Genomic DNA, 20,883 nt, shown 5'->3' on the forward strand with positions numbered 1-20,883 from the left:
TAGTGGGTCCGCACAGGCCACATCCTTGTGTGTCAGGAACTCTTAAGCAAGAGAAAAAGGTGAGTCATGATGAGAATCTCTGTGTGCAAGGTTTCTTGCTTCCATTTTTTTTAAGCAAGCTAACAAAGTAAGAGCACTTAGTCATCTGCCCACCCGCCCGCCCATCCATCCATCCATCCATCCATTCATCCATCCATTTGTCCATCCATTTGTCCATCCATCTATTTAACTACTTACCCATCCATCCAACAATTACACAATGTGTCCTCTAAGCTAGGAATCTGGGGGAGGGAAAGAATATAATCAGGAGAAAAATATAGTTAGGAATAACTGAGACTAATTCCAGACTAATGAAAGAGAGAAAACTGTAATTCTGATATTTCATGATAAAAAGCAGTCATTGAGAAACATACAAAGAATCAGAAGAGCCCTGGACAGCCTGAAGGCTACACAGAGGAGGTGGCATTTGAACTGCCTCATAAAGACTGAGTTGCAGGTGGAGAGAAGGAGGGAAAGGAGCTTCACATGGAGGGAGAAACACGTTTTGTTAACCTACCAAGAATATGTAAACACAGCGACTACAATGATAGCTGATAAAATGCAAGGGTGTCAGGTTCGGAAACATTCTTTGTATCTCTTTAAAGTTGTTTTACTGGTGGTATCACCAATGCATTCTGCCTGCAAAGCAGCAAACAGAACCACTTTCACAGAGAACCCCTGTGTGTGGTTGAACAAGAAAACTCTTTATCCTGGAAAGGATCTCCCTGGGGTCCTATGCGCCTTGTTGCTGAAGCATAACCTCTAGAAGTAAGAATGACCACATATGAGAATTACCATTGTTTCGTAGCTCCTGCTTGAGTTAACTTTTTTAAGGGCAGTGATTACAAATTCCATTCTTTTTGCTGAACAGTTTTAAGAACTTGAAGCTGTTACGTCACTTTATAAATCAGTCATCAGCTGAAAGATAATACACAACATCTTGCAAGATTGATCTCGATTTTGTAAGAAATATTTTCTTTCATGTGCCTCTCTTGCACAAGTGCTCAGTATCCTAAGGGTGAGCAATGTAAAGGGCAGTGGGATTGTAACTTCTGCTGGGCTCTGCTTAACTGGGCTAGAGTGCCAGTAGGAAGTGTCCGACCAGGGCTTCGGAGCTGAGAAAACCTACCCACTTCACCTCCCAAGACCTCTGTCTCTATATCTGCAACTTCTCTCATCTCGCCTCATCTTTCTCTCTTTTCCCTCCCACAGGGTGGTGGTTGTTGTTTAAATAAAAGATGCATTTGCTGAGATAAATGTTCGGGGGGTGTGCTTTCCGCATATTCAAAAGGATATTCCAAATTTATGCCCCTATCTGTTTGCAAAGTCTTTGAAAATTGCTTTTCAGATTCCAGTAGGCAGGTAGGTGATTTACAGATTACCCTCCCCCAATCTCAATGGTCTATCTTAACAACTCATGGTGCCTCATCTTTTGAATGGAGATAAAACTAGTATTCTAACAAAGATGATTATTATTTGGATTATATGAATTATGTAGGTAAAATGCCTAGACCAATGCTGGCATATTCCAAATATTCAGTAAATTTTATTATTACTATATTGTACGATAGTAGTTTTGAAAATATTTTTGACACTTTGCTTCTGCTCTAAATCAGAAGGCTCAATTCTTCAGTGAGGCTTGCTAAATATAGCCCACTCTGGACCATCACCAGCCCCAGAGTTTGTGTTTTCTTCATGGCTGAGTTCTGTCTTGATTTGGGGACATCTAACCTTCTGCTGCTAAGTTTAGGGCCAGCGTGAAAGCACTACCAACTACTTAATTCCAAAATAAATGTTCTTGGAAGTGCTTCCACTTACAGGGCCTTGAGGACACCTTGACATGGTCAACTCAGGAATAAATTAGTTGTCTGTCAAAATGCATAGGCACAGTGATGGTTTCTGGCCCTCTTGCTGATGAGTTGCTTCCTTTAGAATATGGCAGCTGGTGTGCCTTTCATGAAACAGAGGAAACACACTGTTTTCTAGGTGCCCCGATTGTCCCAGCCAGGCTGAGAAACTTTAAGAAAAAATAAAAGATACAGAACCAGTTCCATTTCAAAGAAAAAAAAAAATCGCAGAATTTGTGGAGACCCTGTGGAGTTTCGTGGCTTAACAATTGTGTTTTTAAGCCATACATCACTGGTGGTGTTCCAGGTGTGAGGTGTAATAATATATCATGAGAGGGATGGTGCTCTCATGATATATGGGTGCAGTACATCATCTGAGCATCACAGCTTTGATGATTCATGGCTCCAAACCACAATGAGAGTTTAAAGGAGCTTTTAGTGACCAGGCAGCTTTAAATTTCAAATTAAAAAAAAAAATTAAGGTCTTTTCAAGTCAAATAAAAGCAGGTTGATGGAATCCAATGCTGTATAAACTGTCCGTGAACTCTGAGAGCCTGGGTTATGTGTCTTTTCCTTTCGGCTTTAAGCTCTGAAGATGGAAGTAATTGTCAAGCTCTCCTTCAACTCCTCCTCCACAAGAAGAGAAGCCCAGAGAACTGAACAAACATGAGCTAGTGTCAGTGCTTGTCAGATCAGTTTCCCCCATCTTCCACACCACAAGCACAAGAAGCTCATCTTCGTGGCGAAGTCCTGGGTCACATGGGATGCTGTGTTAGGCAGTGGGTAAACCCAGGAGAGGTTTGTTTTCTTTGTTTTAAGGAACCCTTCCACTGAAATTTAGAACAAAAAGAACAGATAAAAAGTGGATCAACTCCTTAACCCATTGCTCACAAATTCAAAACAGGACATAGGGGAAGAAAACTCACCTTTTCTATCATTTGCCTTTATAAGGGATGCACTGATTGCAAATGAGAAGGAAAAAAGGTGAATAGCATATGGACTGCTAACCCTGAGCAGGAAATGGGAGCTGTTGTCATAGTGCCATCACCTTTCATGTTTTAATCATGTTTATAAGATGGCAATGGTGCTTATGAGAATGTATCCACTTTGTTTAAAAACAGTCATTTTTGGGGGTGAGGAAATCACTATCAGTTAAGGAAGCAGGTGCTGGAAGAACTTCTCCTCCTTTTTTTTTTTTTAACCCTACTGCAATAAACAGAACAAAATGAGAAATCTCCCTACTGTTTGTGTAATAGACTCAAACGGGAACAGCAAGAGACAATTACATTTGAAGTGGCTTCTTCCATTTTCCTTTACTAAGTGAATTAAAGGGAAGAATGGTGGCAGAGTGACTGCCATGTGGAGAGAAACATCTGGGCATGGGGCATTAACACAGTCTCCCTTCCCATTATCTTGCCTCTAGTTTTTCACTCCTTTGGCTTTTTCCAGGAGATTCTAACTCTCAAATTACTATGGATTTTTGGTGTCTACCTCCTACCTCTCTCTGACTTCCAAAGGGCAGAACACCCTCTTTTCATCAAATAGAATCATTTATTGTCTCAAAAAGAAGTTCTAGGCTTCTATTCTCCTGTATTAGTAGCTGAAGTGTATAATCTAGGTCATGTAAGGGTTGAGAACAGGTCTCCCCAAGATGTATTTTGGCATGTGGATTATATTGAGTCAAAGGCCATGGAGATCCTGTGGCCTCAAGAGAAACTCCTTCCCTTCCCCAAACTGTGTAGAAGAATTTACATTGTGGGTTTTTCCCAGAAAAAGAGTATTACCAGAGAGAAATTTTATGTCAGTGTGCCTATCTATATGGCAGGGCAGACATCTAATCACCAAACTTTGTTCTTCTTCATCCTGTGAATGACCCTCTTGTCCTTAGAAGCATCTGGTCCCTATCCCGTTCCTTAGCTCAGGATGGAATAGCTGCCTCATTTTAGTTTTCTGTCTTGAAACCTCTTGTGTATGTAGGTCTCCTGTATGTGCAATATTTAATTTGATTTTCTCCTGCTAATCTATCTCGTGTCAATTTACTTCTTAGACCAGGCAGAAGAATCTAGAAGGGTAGAGGCAAGTTTTCTTTCTCCTTGAGAGTCACAAAGACATGTAAATAAATGCACCACCCACTATTCCGAGGCTGTCAGTTGAAAAACAGGAGTGAGGCTGGTGTGGCACTTGAGAGATGTGGGCTAAATCATGGGTTGTTTGAAGAATCCTTCAAATTTAGTCTGCTTATTTTCTATAGAGAGAAATCTGACACATCATTTCATTATTTCTTTTTCAGAAGGTAAAACACTTCACACATTTATAGTACTGTCATACTGTTCATCCACCCATTTTAAGTCATTATCAGTTATAATATTCGCTACTTCCTAGGCGAGAGCATTGTACGCTAGTAACTGTGCATAGAGTGCTATACACGTATTATCACATCCTCTTCCAAACACGAAGGCATGGGAACTGTTACTGTCTCTGTTGTTCCAGATGAGGAAACTGAGGCTTATGGAGAGTAAGTAAATTGTCCAAGGTCACCAAACTGGTCAAAGTGACAAAGCTGAGATTCTAAGCCCGATGGAGGGGATGCCAAATCCCAATTTAGTTACGCTATCCTCCTTCCCAATTAAGGAACTAATATTTGGGTGAGTGTACACCCTGCTTTATTTGGAACAGTCCAAGTTTAGACCTTATGCGTATCTTCTTCAGCTTTTAACAGGGTTGCATCTCAATAAACCCATTGTAAGTGGATATTACTCTAAGTTGAAAATGCATTAATACACTTAACCTGGTGTACATCACAGCATAGGCTCACCTGTCTGAAATATGCTTGGAACACTTGCATTTGCCTACAGTTGGGCAGATTCGTCAAACGCCAAGCCTATTTGATGATCAAGTGTTGACTATCTCATGGAATTTATGGACGACTTTCCTGAAAGTGGCAAACAGAACGGTTGTCTGGGTACAGGTGGTTGTGAGTGTATTTGTCGCTTACTCTTGTTTAATCGAGTGGCTGCCTGGTAGCTGCGGGGCTGCCACTGCCCAGCATCATGAGAGGTCATCACACCACACATGGTGTTCGCCTGGGAAAAGATCAAAATTCAAAAATCAAAGTATTATCTCGACTGAATGTGTATCATTTTCACACCATCTTAAAGTGAAAAAAAAAAAAAAACTTGTAAGTAGCACTGTCGTTAAGTTGGGGACCATCTTAAGTTATAAACAGGCCCGTGAAGTCATGTACAATATTTCCTGTCACTCTCTCACTCAAAAAGTTCCCCTTTGGATGATAAACTATATGACCCCTAACTAGCAGTATGTTTCATGCTGGGAAATCTTATTTCTTCTGGTTTTAAATATTCTCATCTGCCTCTAGGGTGGGAAGCAGAGAAGAAAGGGAAGGAGGGAGGCAGGCTCTTGTGCAGTTTTTGTAGAGGATGGCCTGCAAACACTGTTCCTATGTTTATTGGCTATTTATGCATCTTCTTTGGACAAATGCCTGTTCATCCTTTGCCTATTTTTCTTTTCAGCTGGGATTTTTGTCTTTCTATTACTGAGTTGTAATATGTCCTTATATGTCCTAGGTACAGGTCCCTTCTCAGCTGTATGATTTGCAGGAAAAAATTTTCTCCCAGTCTGTGGGTTGCCTTTTCACTTTCTTGACTGTATCCTTTGAAGCACAAAGTTTAAAATTTTGAGTATGTCTACCTTCTTCCATCTTTAAGTGATTGCCTCAGGTGCAGGTGGATAACCCAGGATCATTCATACTCTTCCCATTTTAAGGTCAGCTGGTAGCAACATCAGTCCTCCTGCAGCCTGAATTCTCCTTTGCTATATAACCTAACCTGTTCACCAGCCCAGGGATTAGGGCATGGACATACTGGAGAGACACATTATCTGCCTCCCATGGCAGTGTGTTTATTATTCTATAGAACCATGTTGCCTTCTGTGGTTAGCCATTGGTCTAAGGGAGAGGGGTTCACACTAGGACACCTGGTGGAGGTAGATGGACAGTAGTTACGGCGCTGGGAAGCTCTCTGTCTCCATCCTTGTCTGCCCTTTCCCCTGCCATGATTTTATCCCTTATAGCTGAATTATAATATATTCTGACAAGGACAAAAGACATCACTGTGACTTACTGACCATCTTCAGGTGAGTAGGGGGTAAAGTAGATGTGTTCAGAAGCATGGAAGGAGGCACACAGGTAGAACAGAAGAGGCAGGACCTGTGAAAATGTTGTCAAGGTACTAAAGCTCAGAGAGATTCTATACTAGGAGAAAAAATAATGGAAAGGTCCTTTAAAGCCTAAATTTGCTCAAGCAGGTGAGCCAGGAAAGGGTGGATCTGCTGCTTGGTGCAAGTTACATAACATTTATACATTTGGGGGGAAAAAAAAGACTTGGCACTGAACAACTTGGCTGATCTCTATTATCTTGGGTATGGCTTTGCACTAGGAAGACATGAGATAGAAATGGGACTTAGGCGATCACACCCCTGCTTTAAGTGAATTGCAGTCTCCAGGCAAAGGCACATCCCGTCCCACAATGGATGTTAGTCCAAAAGGACTTGTGATGAAAGACATTACCGAGAAATCACGATACCTGGGAGAGGCATCAGGAAGCCACAGCAAAGAGGTGTCCTTATATCTGGAACTGGGGGAGGCAGAGTGGCCTCCTGAGGGCCAGTGCCGTTTGATGGTGAGGAGCAAATGCTCTGGCATCTGCTGACAGACTCAGGTTTACATTTCAGCTCATGGTCACTCCCTGCAGCAGCTTGGCTAAGTTGCTTAACCTCTTTGGAATGTTTTGTTACCTGAAAGAAGTCACTTAATCTCTGTGGTCTATCTTGTCACCCGGAAATGGTGATGCATTTATTAACTACCTCTAGGCAGTATTGTGAGGATTCATTGAAATAACACTACAAATCAGCCCAGGGACTAGCATTCAATAAATACTAACAACATCACTCCTATTGAGGATGGTGATGATGATGATTAAAAAAAAAAAAAAAAAAAAAAAAATAATAATAATAATAATAATAATAATAATAATTGTAGAAACTGGTAGGCTCAGGAACCTTTAACCAGTATTTCCTCAAAATTGATTTCCTCCCTCCTCTGCAACTGCGGCCACTGATTTCCTTGCAAAATGCCTTTTCCTTGGAAAATTTGTGCTTATGTATCTCCCTTTCTCCTTCTACTCTCTCTTAAATCCACCAGTTTTTTTTTTAAGGAGTTTTATTGAAATATAATTCATATACCATAAAATTCACTCTTTTTAAAGTATACGATTCCATGTTTTCCTAGTAAACTTACAAAGTTGTACAACTACCCATCATGACTCTCATTTTAGAATATATTCATCATCCTGGAGAGAAATGTAACCCCCGGTGGGCAGTCACCCCCCACTGCACCCGGACAACTGCTAGTTTACCTTCTACCTCTATGAAGTCGCCTGTTCTGGGCACTTCGTAGAGATGGAGTGAGACGGTATCGGCCCTTTCGTGTCTGGCTTCTTTCACTTAGCACGATTCGCTTAGCGCAGTTCTTTCACTTCGCAGTACTTCATTCCTTTCTGTGGCCAAATCATATTCCATTGTCTGGCTATACCACGTTTTCTGTATACATTCATTCCTTGGTGGGCATTTGAATTGTTTTCCCCCTTTAAGCTATTATGAATAATACTTCTGTAAAGACTCATGTACAAGTTTTTGTGTGTTCATGTTTTCATATCCCTTGGGTCCATACTTAGAAGTATAATCCTGGGTCACTCTGTGTTGAACTTTTTGAGGACATTCCAAACTATTTTCCAAAACGGCGCCTTTTTCCATTCCCATCGACAGGGTATGAAGGCTCCATCTCTCCATATTCTCACCAACACTTATTATTTTGTTTATATTGCTCTCCTATCAAATGCTCAGAGATAGCTCAGTGTGGTTTTTATTTTCATTTTACTAATGACGGATGAGGTTGAACATCTTGTCATGTGCTTTTTAGTTAAGTTTTATCCTCCCGATTTCAGCGCAACCAATTCAAGCTTTCAGCAGCGCAAACACTGTTGATGACACCCTCCTTCTTGAAATTCCTTCTTCCATCAGCTTTAGAACCTACCTTCTCTTGTTTTTGCCCCCTTCTCTGCTATATCCTTAAACTGAGTCCTGCTATGTCTCTTATCAAACTTCAAACGTTGAAGTATCCCATTTCTGCATTTTCAGCTCTGCCCATTAGTTTTTGTTTTTGTTTTTTTCATGATATTTATTGCCACCAGAAATTAAATTGAATATTTATTGGCTGGTTTATTTTCTGCATCACCCATTCCAGCGTAGCTCTGTGGAGGCAGGGACTTTTGTCTTGTTCATTACTATATCCTTGGTTTCCAGAACAGCACCTAGTTATAAATATTTTTGCATGAATAAATGTAAGTATTAGAACAATGTGAATAGATGTTATATGAATGAAGAGCAGAGATTTCCATAATTGAATAAGCTTCTGGATTGCTGACTGAACAAAGTTAACTGTGTGTCTTTCAGATGGTGAAATTTTCATTGGCCGTGAACATTTTTTTGGTGTGTAGTGTATCATGGATTTTTTTTTTAAGTGCTCTTCCAACTCAAGCAGCTACACTCCTTGAAACCCCAGCAAAATTTATACCCTAGCAAAAAAAAATAAACCCTAACAAAATTTAGAGATTTTGTTAGCACTTGGAAAAGTAAACTGTGATCACCAAAGCTCAGTATGAATTCACTATGAACAAATTATGTCAAATTATCCTTGAGTGTGCTGTTCATGGAGTTTTTATCAGAATGCCATTCTGTTGGAAGGCCTTGGCTGTGGTAGTCCTTGACAACAGCAGGGTTTTGAGCTGGCTTTATCATATGATTTCCCGTTTCTGAGAAGCTGAGTGAGTTGTCAGGATCTTGTGATCAGTCTGTCACTTAAGAATTTATGTCAAGATATCAGGCTGGGTTGAGATCTATGCCCTTGGGGAAAATCACCTATACAGTGAGCTATTTGCTGTCATCCATGTCACGGTGAATTTAAAGTGGTTACCAATGATCAAGAGTGGCGTTTCCAGGACGGGGTGGTAACAGAGTCTGTAGAGAGAGCCCTGAACACTAAACCCAGGAGAGGAAGGTAAAGAAAAAGAGGGGTGGGGTGAGTTGACCCAGGAGGTCCCCCTAATGTGAGTTCACAGCTACCTGTATGTCATAAGTGGCAAGAACAGCCATATTCCTAAGGACCAGGCTCAAAGGGTGACCAGACAGCAGAAGCCAGGAAAGCATTTAGTCGTGGGTCTCCCGTGATGCAGTAGGTCTGGCAAAGCAGTGGGTGACCTTGGTGGTGGCATTAGCACATTTTCAGAAGAGGTCTGGAGCCAGGTGGATAGTCTGGACTACTGTTTCTCAAAGTATGGCCCTGGAGCAGCAACATTGGCGTCCCCAGGAGTTTGTTAGAAATACAAATTTGGGGAGCCTGGTGATCTGTTTTTCACCAAGCCCTGAGCTGACACTCAGATTTGAGCCACTAATCAGAGTGACAGAAATAAGCTTTAGCAACAGAGTAACTATAACCATGTCCCATTCAAGGAGCTTCTGAAATACCTTCCCTACTGGTGTGGGAAGCCACCACTGAACATGATCCCTACTTGGTCTGCAACTTGGTCTGCCTGTTAAAAAAATAATAATAAACATAAATGAAAAATCAGAGTAATGCTACTGCAGTTACATGTGTTAAGTACCATGTCCTCAGCAGCGTGCTTAGCAGATTTGATCCTAAAAGCTCCGTGGGGCTGAAACGGTGGCAATCCGCATTAGAGATGAAGATACTGACATCTAGGCCTATGAGGCAAGGCCACACAGCTAGTAAGTGGGGGTCCAGGACTTGCATTAGGTGGTTTGGCTACAGAACACTGGTCTGGGATACCTGGTTACTAGAAAGTACAAGGGAGATGATGGATGGATGGTTGGGTAGAAGGGAGGGAGGAGAGGAGGAAAGAAGGCGAAGAGGAGGAAAGGAGGAGAGAAAGAAGGAGGGGAAGGGTAGCTGCAGGTTTGGGGAATAAGGACCGAGTGACACTTCCTTCTTAAGGTGGCCTGTTTCCTTGTACCGCGGCGTTTTCCCATCTTGGTAAGTCAGCCAGTCCGTGTGCATCCGTCAGCTTCAGCCTGGACCCAGCCTGCACTGCTTCCTTCTAAGAATTTGGTTTCACGGGTGGTTTGTGATGTATTTTTCCCGTTGGTTTTTCCTCCCTGTCTCCCACTGCTCACATAGCCTTTGTGATTTAGATGAGCGCTCTTCCCAGTTGCTGAGGGATCCATGCCTGGCTCCGTCATGGACTGGAGAATATTCTGGGAAACCATGTTGTTCTTTGGGGACCCTGTGCTCAGGGGCTGATGCGAAGCTCCTCTCTGCTTCGTTCACCTTGGACCTCCTTGTTCCCAGCCTCTGCTTTAACAGCATATCATTTTCCCCTCCTCAGCGTAGCAAAGCCCCAGGGACACTTAATCTCGTGTTCTCCTGAGGCTCTTTGGAGGCCTGGAGCCTGATCACTGTAATCAAGAAGGGGTGGGTGTGATGAGAGGCTGGGTTTGATTCTTCACCTAAGGTTCCTCATTTAGGCTTTTTGCTTTTGCATTCCTCCTCAAGGTTTGTAATGACGCGGGACGCAGCTCAAGGGCAGGAATGAGGTTTAACTTCAGCTGAGGTACAATAGAGGCTATTTGGCAAGTAAAACTTCCAAATGGCAGTTTAGCCTTGAAGGATATATGGAATTAGATATGCCGCGTGCCTTGATTCATGATCTCTGCATAATCGCATTGCTATGTAGATTACCTTGGCACTTTAGTAGACTGGAGAAATGGGCCGTTTAAAAGATTAACTTCCCCGAATCAGTGTTATGTGCTGCTGAAGAATGTGGGGGTAAGAGCCAGATGGGCTGGCTACCTGGGCTGACCCTACCTACTACTTCCTGTGGGGTCTTGACCTCTCTGAGTGTAGATTTCCTCATCTGTAAAGTGTAAATCATAGTAGTACCTGCATCACGGAATAATTCAGAGCATTAAATGAGATAAATGCCAATCACAGAGCTTTCTTATCATAGAAATTAAATGCTTAATAAGTGAGAACTATTTATATTACTATTATAAAATTATTATTTGAAGCGCCTTTTCTGTAGGTCCATACTCCTTTCTACTCTCAGTCATCTGCTTTTTTATGCACTCTCCGTTAGCCAATTCTTATTTCTCGTCGGCTTCACAGTCGCTGTGGTCACCTTTTAAGACATGCTGTCATTTCAGAGCACTGGCTAAATACAACCAAGATTGGCAACTCTGAATAATTCCACAGAGCCCCTAAAACACTCTGGCATTTCACTCAGACTCTCATATATGCCACCACGTTGTTCTCTCTTGTTTTCTGCCTCTGTATTCTCTGCATATTTCAGACATGGTTACTGAAGGTGGTCATCATCTTCCTCTGAAAAATAATCCAGCAGGAACCAATGAGGAGTAATTGGGCTTCAGGAGAGCATCACTGTCAAGTCTAGAAATCTGTGGGGGAGATAATCACATTTCATTTTTTTTCTTTCTTGTACATTTTCAGCATGTTCACATCCACGTTCTTCCGAGGAAGGCTGGAGACTTTCACAGGAATGACAGCATCTATGATGAGGTAGGTCTGCTCTCTCTGGTCTTATTGTTTGATCACAGGGCCTGTCACTGTGATGAAGTCAACCTAATGAACCAGGTATCACCCTGGATCTATGGTCTTAAAAGGGATTCCTCCCAGTAAGATTTGGGAAGTGGCGGCAGAGGCCCAGGAGCCGAGAGTGACTGTTTCAGGAACAGAAGGCAAGTGGATTATAATTTTCTTTCTCAGATGAAATCTGGCAGAAACCAAGTGTCCTTGTAATTTCTGTCCTGTCATTGACCACGGCACTAAACATTTGCATGGAGAATACAGCCCGGAGGCTTCATAGGAGATAATCTGTAGTGCCGTCAATGGAAATCAAGCAGATGGATACATGGTATTTTTGGTCAAATACTACATTTAATTTTAAAAACACTATGGAACTCAGTTTGTCTTCTCTAACAGCATTTATTCAGAGTGGAACTTGGACTGATGGTCAGCAATAGCTAGGCTGGTTTCGATGATAAGTGTGTAACCATAAGTATTTAACAGTTAATGTGAGTCTAGATACGTCCATTGAAAGATATATGTGAAACCACTATAAAGATGAACAGCAGGAGCCAGGGGTCTGGTCCCGGAGCCTGGTTTACATGAGAACCTTCAGATATCTGTCTGCGCTATGTGGGGCGTATCCCATGTTGTTTGTGGCTATGCTGATGTCACCTGTAAGAAGATCATTTCGGTTTGACTACTTAGACTAGCCAGGGAAGGGGAAATGTGCTTCCCATGTATAAGAGCTGATGGGATGGCAGTGGTGCCTGGGAGTGCTTGCTTGGAAAAGGCTTTGAGGCTGTTTCTGGATGCAACAAGGAGAAGTGCTGTGATTGATTAGCCATGTCTGCCATGAGTATCACATAGGAGAGAGGAGCCATTTTAGCCGTCTGTTGGACACTCCTGTCCTAACCCTTAGAGAACGATGTTTAAGGTACATCTTACAATTTTGGTTCTTTGTCACATGGCTCTACCCCTGGGATATTCCGACTTGGTTTTCAGCAGTCCGATAGAACACTATTTTTTAAATATACTTACAAGGTTTTTTAATGCATCTTTGTAGTATTTATAGTTTCTTTGCAGTAACTGGGTGTTAAAATGGCTACCCAGACCCTGAAAATAAAGAATGAGAGGTCAAAAGTTAATAATGAGATGTATAATTAATTTTTCTGGGACTCACTGGACCCTTTGAGGTGACTAGTGATCATGCCTTTGGGACATAACTCCCTATCTTATGCAGCCTTGGTTTTCCAAGGACTGCAGTAGACCTGTGTAGGGTAAATAGGCTCTAATCACTGATCCCTAAGTGCTGGTCTGGGACCAACTGCCGCAAATCTCAATTCCCATGAGGTCCTATCCCTGGAGATACTGGTCCAGTATATTAGAGGGGTACGTAGGAATCAGTAGCTCATATGAGCACAAGAAAGTCCCCAGGAAATTCTGATGCATGGCTAGATTTGGAAAGAGGCTTTCTCCCAAATTTGTGCTCTCTGAAAACTGTATCCTGTAATACTTTATTTTGAGCTTAATTTTCATTGGATGTGGAATGTAGTTTGGGGTTAGGAAGAGCTTAGTTCGAGTTGGAAGAAAATCAGAATTATGGAGTAATTATAAAGATGCATTTTTAAAAAATACAAGTACTGATCTTATTAGCATAAACTAAGGTTAATAAATTGTTGCCAAGTACAGGCTATTTTAATGAATAAATTAGCACATGATTTATATACAAGTGAATACTGCTAAAGTGGTATTAGAAGTGCTTGAAAACACTGTTTTCTTAGGCTGAACTGTCACCTTGGAATCTTGTTTATATGCCAAATGTGCTTGTGACAGAAGCTGCCAGGCTGCACTTCAGCCCAGTTGGAGACGCGATGTCTAAGGTGGAGGCCGGCGTGTCGCGTTTCTCTCCTCCTTACTCGTTTGCCCTCGTGTGCAAGCTCTCCCAGTGTCTCGAGCCCCACAAGTGAAGCAACACATGTTCCTACCTCCCCTCTATTTGGAGAAGCATCTCAGGAGAAGTAATTACTAAAAGTTTCTGTTGTTGTTGTTCCCCTATCAATTGCTAAGTCGTAAGTACCCACTAAGGGAGATTGTGGCGCCAGACTGTGAAGAGATTGAACTTTGGGGTCAGGCAGAATTAGGTTCACACCCCAGTGGCACCTACTAATTGTGTGACACTGGTCAAGTCATTTAAATTCTAGCTTTTAACACCCTTTTCTTTAAAATGGAGACAATATATAATATATACACATCAAAAGATGGTTGCCTGTAATCTATGACATACTGTTCATGAAAAGCCTCCTGTAGGGATTGGTACATGCTAGGTGTTTATTAATAAGTAACTGTATCTGTTCTTAGTACCATTATTAGTTTTGTTTAAAAAAAAAAACAGAAACCAGCAATGGTGGGTAGATGGAGAACCTGGACTCAAAGCCAGGTCATTGGATGCCCCCATCTAGCATTCTTTTCAAGGGGCAGGTTTCCAATTTTCCCTCTGTCTTGAACCACTCATTCTGAGATTCATCTTCCTCTTTGTACAAAAATACTTCCCCAGTTTGAGGACGTAATAAGATAATGTTTAGGAGGTAGCATGAGAAGCATGAAGCATGGTACTGGCATTATTGGTGCAAGACGGAATGTACATTAGACGGATCGATCTTAATTTGAAATGACGGCATGATGAGGGGGGTGTTCTTTATACTGACGGGAGGACTCACTCTAGATGGTGCATCTCTCCATGAAATACAGCAAACAGAAGGCCTTGGAGGGTGGGGCGTGGGAGCAGGGACAGCAGGAGGCTGAGCTCCATAAAATGTAATTGTATTCCTACTGCTGCCGAAATAGAAAATGATGCCTAGAGAACGTCTAGATTATAAATTGGCTAGGAATGTTGTGTTCTCCCTGGGCACTGTTTGCAGAGGGATGGTGACAAACCGGAGAAGGTTCACGGAAAGGTGATTGAGATGACAGAGGCTGGAAATGGTTACCTGGGGAGTCACTGAAGGTGAAGTTGTTCTGTTTTAAGAAGGGAAGGCTTGTAGAGGGAAGACAGTGACAGGGGTCTCTGTTTCTAAATACCTGAAGGGCTGGCAGGTAGAAAAAGTATTACATATGTTCTGTGTGCTGCAGAGGGCAGATTTGGGACTGCGAGGCATCAAGGAGGCAGATATCAATTCCACATAACAACAGGTCAAATCGATAGAAAGTTCTGAACACGCAGAGTGCCTTGCAAGGGGGTGAGCTTCTCATCCTGGGATCTATGCGAGCAGTGTGGATGGCTAGGATTCTTCAGGAGGACTTGTACGTTCAGTTCTTGGATGGACCGCATACTTCCGTGATTCCTGTCTTTACTTATCTGGCCATCTGATGATTACCTCTCTTTTTAGATTATGCAAGTTGTGTAACAAATAGTATAGGGTTTTTGTTGTTGTGGGTATTAGAGCATTTGGATCATTGCTTAGTAAAACACATTCTTTCTTGTTCAGTTCATGGAAATGTATTAACTCTTCCTTGAATTATATGAGACCACGCTGTAATGAATTTTGCTCATTCCCAGCCTACTTCCTGCTTTTCCTCAAGCTGGCTGTTGCATACTGTTGTTCCACGGGCTTCGCTTACCTCCTCACACGTGTTTTATTTTGCTTGCGAAGTATTATTTAAAGACATGCTTTGTTTTGCCTGCAAAGTATTTTTTAATGAATCTGGATGCTTTTAGGCCTGTCACTCATTCTCCGGGTCACTACCACTCCCTGCCCTTACCTGGATTGCCTCGCTGGTTTATAACACCTGCCTGACCCCTGAAGACATTTAAGTTTGAGATTCCTGCGTATTTCACGGGCTACTCCTCTTCTCTCTACAAGTCATACATTACTAGTCCCCAGGACCCTCTGTCTCGTCTGTGTGCTGCTAATCTGTAACATCCATCCCACCTCCTTGCTTACTTGTTGACAATGCTCTGGCCTTGGGTGAGTGCTTTAACTTCAGTAGTGAGTCTGCCCACCTCCCCTGCTCCTGTTAGTCTCATTCTCTCTCTCTCTCTCTGCTTGCTTTTGTCAAGTACCTAATTCTTGTTCCCACCTCAGGGACTTTGCACATGTCGTCTTCTTTGCCTGTAACTTCTTCCATCTTCTCTTGCCCTTCATATGGCTTCACATCTTCTTCCAAATCTCAGTCCGTGTATTATCTCCTCAAAGAGTCCTTTTCACCGATTTCCCACCTCCCCACTCCGTCTAATGTAACTAATCTTCTATCCACTCCATGGGAAGACTGTCCTATTTCCATGTTTATTTCCTTTTGTAACATTTATCACACTTGAAATCATTTATTAGTTCATTATTCAGTGCCTGCATCTCCAACTACACTGCAGAGCCATGAGGACAGGGACCTAATCTGGTATAGGAATAGTAAATAAATACCTGTCAAATGAATGAATACATGAAAAAACAGGACATTGAAATAGAGGAACTTGACATTCCCCTACTGATCCTTATATAATTTAAAAGGAGGGGTGGGGAGAGTATAGCTCAAGCAGTAGAGCACGTGCTTAGCATTCATGAGGTCCTGGGTTAAATCCCTAGTACCTCCTCCAAATATAAATAAATAGACCCAATTACCTCCCCCTCATTAAAAAAGAAAAGGAGAGAACATCTTGGTTTGCAGAAAGTCACTTTATTTACTCATACCTACACTGGTGACATTCTGACATGGTGAGGTCAGCCATCCGAGGTTAATTTAATGCAGCACTGATGGAATGAAGTCTGTTGGTCAGAAATCAGTGTACAAACAGCTGCAAATCATGGCATATCATAAGGGCTTGCTGAAGTAATTATAAACCTTGTCTGATTGCTAAGCAAGTCTGGTAGGCATGTGTGAAAGCTGATAAGCAACTTGCCTCCCCCCAAACCTAGACTTGCGTGTCGGGAACAGATACAGGTGTGGAATTTACTGAAAGCAGGCTGAGAGTCTCTCTCCCTTTCTTTCCAGGCTTGATTATCATTTCTGATTGTATCTTTATCTGCTCTTCCTCCAGCTCTCTGTCCTGAATTTGTCTTTTTGCATTTTGTTCATAATTTGTCTTCCTCATTTCAGAGGATGAGTCTCTGTCCTCTCCCTCAAAACTCGGTTCAAACTTCATCCTTTCCAAGGCAGAATCTCTTATAAAGCTCTTTCTTTGTGGTTCTCTGTGCAGATCTTATTTATCTGGTGCTCTTAAACCCTTTCTATATCTATGTTATTTCAGTTTCCATGAATTATATGAGGCCTTCTCTGAACTCCATTATCGTGACGAGTTGATGAACATGATGATAATGACATAAATGGGTCCTTGGATAAGGGAGCATGTATAGCTAATGTGGGGGATGGAAACAACCATTGCCTAATGCCATGGTGCATGATCTCATTAATTCAGTAAGGCTTACCCTAGCAGTGTCCCAAATAAGCAACGCTCATAACTGCATTGGACAATTCATTCAACGTTTATGGGTGACATTGAAGAGTTGTGATTGTGCACTGTATAAAACCCATTACTGATGAAGGAAGTGACTATTATTAAAGCAAATGGGAATAGCAATCAGAAACTGGACAAACTCAACCATGAATTTCATAGAGCAACTGTGGGTTCAAGCATATCATGGGAAGCAATTGCTTGGCTTAACAAAATGCATGAACAAAATCAATTTGCTAAAATGCAGGTCATTTGGCCCTCAGGGCCGGAGAGAACGATTATATTGCTGATAGTATTTATTGTTGAACTTGGGTCTCTTTCACACACCATTTGACAATGGGCTCAAAGTCCACGGGTCCCCAGTTGACTCTGCAAAAGGGAAGGAATGTTTCACTGAGACAGTTAATTAGCCTTTTTTTTTCCCTCTGAGTTCAATGATGTCCGCATACTAAGGGACGAGTTTTCTAGTGTTTGAGAATTTCGGATTGAAAACTGTTAACTCTTGTGAAGAATAAAGTTAAGAACCCCTTTGGTTCTTCTTAAACTCATGAGAACTTTTAACTCAAAGAAGCTGGATGTGATATAACTAACAAATATATAGTAATGGTAATTTTTCTTATAGTAGTGATAATTTAATGATCTCTAACCTCAAATTCTCCCTGAATGAATCTCTCAGTGCTCTGTGGATACCTATTTTAATGACAAGAGAACTTGGTAGACATCTGGTTTACCCTCACCTAGATCAGATTCTTACTGAATTAAATCTCTGTGTCCTTTGAAAAAGAGAAACATAAAAACTACCAGAGAAACATTTATCTGCTTAAAAAAATTATTCCCACCCCTTTTTCTTAGTAAAGATAAGAATTCAGGGAAGGCATAATTCAGATTAGTCACCTTTGATGGAGTCTGTCATGAGGAATGTTGAGAAGCATGAAGAGCTATAAATGGTGGTGATGGTGGGCTGGGGGCCTCCCGAGAAAATCATGAAGTCCTTGGACTCTTAAGAGGACAAAAGGAATGAGAGAGGGCAGAAGAGTAGCAAGATGATGGAGGACAGGGATCTATAGGATAAGCCTCAAGCCAAAGGATGCGGCTTTTATGGTTTTTCCCAGGATCAGCTTCGAGAACTGCCACCCTGTCTGTTTTCCCAGAGCTGCTGTTCTCTCTCATTTGAATGTGCTCAGCTACACAGTGGGGAGGAATAAGCAAGAAGAAGTTAACAACATGCCAGTCTATCCCTAAAACCACTCCATCAAAGTGCTCCATGTGGTCCTTCTTCATTATTTTCTAAATAAGGCTTTGTTGTGTGCCCTCCACAGAGAATTCTCTCTCGAAACAGACATGTTCCAGCAGAGATCTGTAGGATGCTTGCTAGTTAAGATGGAGAATATTTGCTCCAAGAAGTCCTTCTTGCCAGGGTGTCTATCTGTCCCCTGCCTGCTTCTCACAGTGCTGTTTTCAGTCACTGATAATTGTGTCAAACCTCAGTTAACATCAGTACTTGAAGACTGCGCCGCTTGTGTGTTTTTCAAAGTCTTAATTAGGTTTATCATCAAGGTTCTTGGCATAGCTATCAATGAAAAGTCACTGGAGAAGAGTGTCCAGAAAGTTTTGATAACTTTGGAGCCTATGATCCACTATCGAGATCTCACATAAGAATTTTTTTATAAATCAGTTTACTTAGAGAATTGAGAGTGTGGGTAATAGAGACGGAAACAAAGTTGCAGGAGGAATAAGTTATGAGCAGAAATGGATAAATGCAATAAGAAAAAAAGAGATATGAATTAAGCACTGACATTTTTGTATCAGTATAAATTATAATGGCCTCAAAGAGAAAAGCTCCCAAACGTTTGACTTGATCTCTCTTTTAAAGAAGAGAAGCAAAATAAGTAAGAATTAGAGGGGAAAGGAAGATAAAAATTAATTCATTGTTAAAGCCCAAAGCATTTTTTTTTTAACAGAGTGATTCAGATTTGTTTGTTTTTTTTTTTTTAACATTTTTTATTGATTTATAATCATTTTACAATGTTGTGTCAAATTCCAGTGTTCAGCACAATTTTTCAGTTATTCATGGACATATACACACTCATTGTCACATTTTTTTCTCTGTGAATTATCATAACATTTTGTGTATATTTCCCTGTGCTATACAGTGTAGTCTATTCTACAATTTTGAAATCCCGGTCTATCCCTTCCCACCCTCCACCCCCCTGGCAACCACAAGTCTGTATTCTCTGTCTATGAGTCTATTTCTGTCCTGTATTTACGCTTTGTTTTTGTTTGTTTGTTTTTGTTTTTGTTTTTTAGATTCCACATATGAGTGATCTCATATGGTATTTTTCTTTCTCTTTCTGGCTTACTTCACTTAGAATGACATTCTCCAGGAGCATCCATGTTGCTGCAAATGGCATTATGTTGTCCGTTTTTATGGCTGAGTAGTACTCCATTGTATAAATATACCACATCTTCTTTATCCAGTCACCTGTTGATGGACATTTAGGCTGTTTCCATGTTTTGGCTATTGTAAATAGTGCTGCTATGAACATTGGGGTGCAGGTGTCATCCTGAAGTAGGGTTCCTTCTGGATACAAGCCCAGGAGTGGGATTCCTGGGTCATATGGTAAGTCTATTCATAGTCTTTTGAGGAATCTCCACACTGTTTTCCATAGTGGCTGCACCAAACTGCATTCCCACCAGCAGTGTAGGAGGGTTCCCCTTTCTCCACAGCCTCTCCAGCATTTGTCATTTGTGGATTTTTGAATGACGGCCATTCTGACTGGTGTGAGGTGATACCTCATTGTAGTTTTGATTTGCATTTCTCTGATAATTAGTGAAAAGCCCAAAGCATTTAAAATCACTTTTGCTTTTCAATTATCATCTGTCCTATGTTAGACAAAACAATGATAATATTATTTCAAATAACCTTTATAAGTTAATCCCCTTACCCCTTAGGTTGGAGCAGAACTTGTTCTTTGAAACTATCATGGGTCATTTGTGAGCAGAGAAGAGCAATAGGGCTCCGAGTTGCGTGCTTCAAAGAAGGCACAGAGAGCCCTGGAAATACAGCCTGGCATTTGGAATCCCAGCTTGGATACCCACAATGTGGGCATCCTTCTTGTCACCATCAGGTGATGTCCATCATCAGTGTTCCCAGTCTGTACTTTGCACGTTGTGTTCTAAAGCAGCACTGCCCAGCAGAAATATAATGTGAATTACATATGTAATTTGAAGTGTTTTAGTGGCTACGTTAAAATGAGAGAAAAGAAATAGGTGACATTAACTATAATGGTACAATTTTTAACCCATTACAACCCAAATAGTATCATTTCAACATGTAACTAATATAAGCCATTATTAATGAGATAGTCACATCCTCTTTTTGTATAAATTCTTTAAGTACCGTATGTATTTTACATTTCCAGCACATCTCAACCTAAGACTAGCTGCATGTGGCTAGTGCCTACCAAAATGGATGGTGTGGTTCCAGAATTTATTAAACCCAGTTAGCTTCATTAGTTTTCATAAAGTGTAATTTGATGTAAAACCTCTCAGTTTTTTTTCACCCTGACCCTCCAAATCCAGGGGATACTAATTTATTTTTCCTGGTCCTGAAAATCATAACACAGGAATTGCATCATCAAACAATTGAGTTAGGTTCCATCATCCTTGATCAAGACTTTGTTGAAGTTTTAAAGATGAAATGACCTCAAAGATGGCCAAATGGATCCCTCTACACAGAATTTACTTTTTAAAAAAAATCTTTTGGCTACTGATTTCACCAGGGATGCTCCCATGGTAATCCATGAATTTTGGAGGACAGATAAGCCACCATACTATTTTGATCATTGTTTCTGAAGACTATAGCTTTTCTGTGGGTG

The 20,883-nt window shown here is 41.3% G+C and overlaps 1 protein-coding gene and 1 long non-coding RNA gene across 9 annotated transcripts in view; one reads left to right on the plus strand and one right to left on the minus strand.

Annotated features, from left to right (window-relative positions):
• Window positions 1–20,883, plus strand: part of FHIT (fragile histidine triad diadenosine triphosphatase) — a 1,254,006-nt gene that overhangs the window by 1,082,075 nt on the left and 151,048 nt on the right. For 7 of the 8 annotated variants that reach the window (XM_032458165.1, XM_032458163.1, XM_032458162.1 and 4 more), the window contains one exon: window positions 11,485–11,553. The exons of the other annotated variant lie outside the window; for it this stretch is intronic. In XM_032458165.1, coding sequence (XP_032314056.1) covers window positions 11,485–11,553 — 69 coding nt within the window. The remainder of the gene's footprint in view (window positions 1–11,484; window positions 11,554–20,883) is intronic. 8 annotated transcript variants of the gene reach the window in all.
• On the minus strand, window positions 8,483–11,843 carry LOC116657109. The gene is made up of 3 exons (XR_004312086.1): window positions 11,626–11,843; window positions 10,838–10,842; window positions 8,483–8,493 (listed from the first exon to the last, which is right to left on the minus strand). It is a non-coding gene; the product is annotated as an uncharacterized LOC116657109 (long non-coding RNA).

The sequence above is a fragment of the Camelus ferus genome, chromosome 17 (assembly GCF_009834535.1).
Source record: "Camelus ferus isolate YT-003-E chromosome 17, BCGSAC_Cfer_1.0, whole genome shotgun sequence".
Taxonomy (NCBI): Eukaryota; Metazoa; Chordata; class Mammalia; order Artiodactyla; family Camelidae; genus Camelus; species Camelus ferus.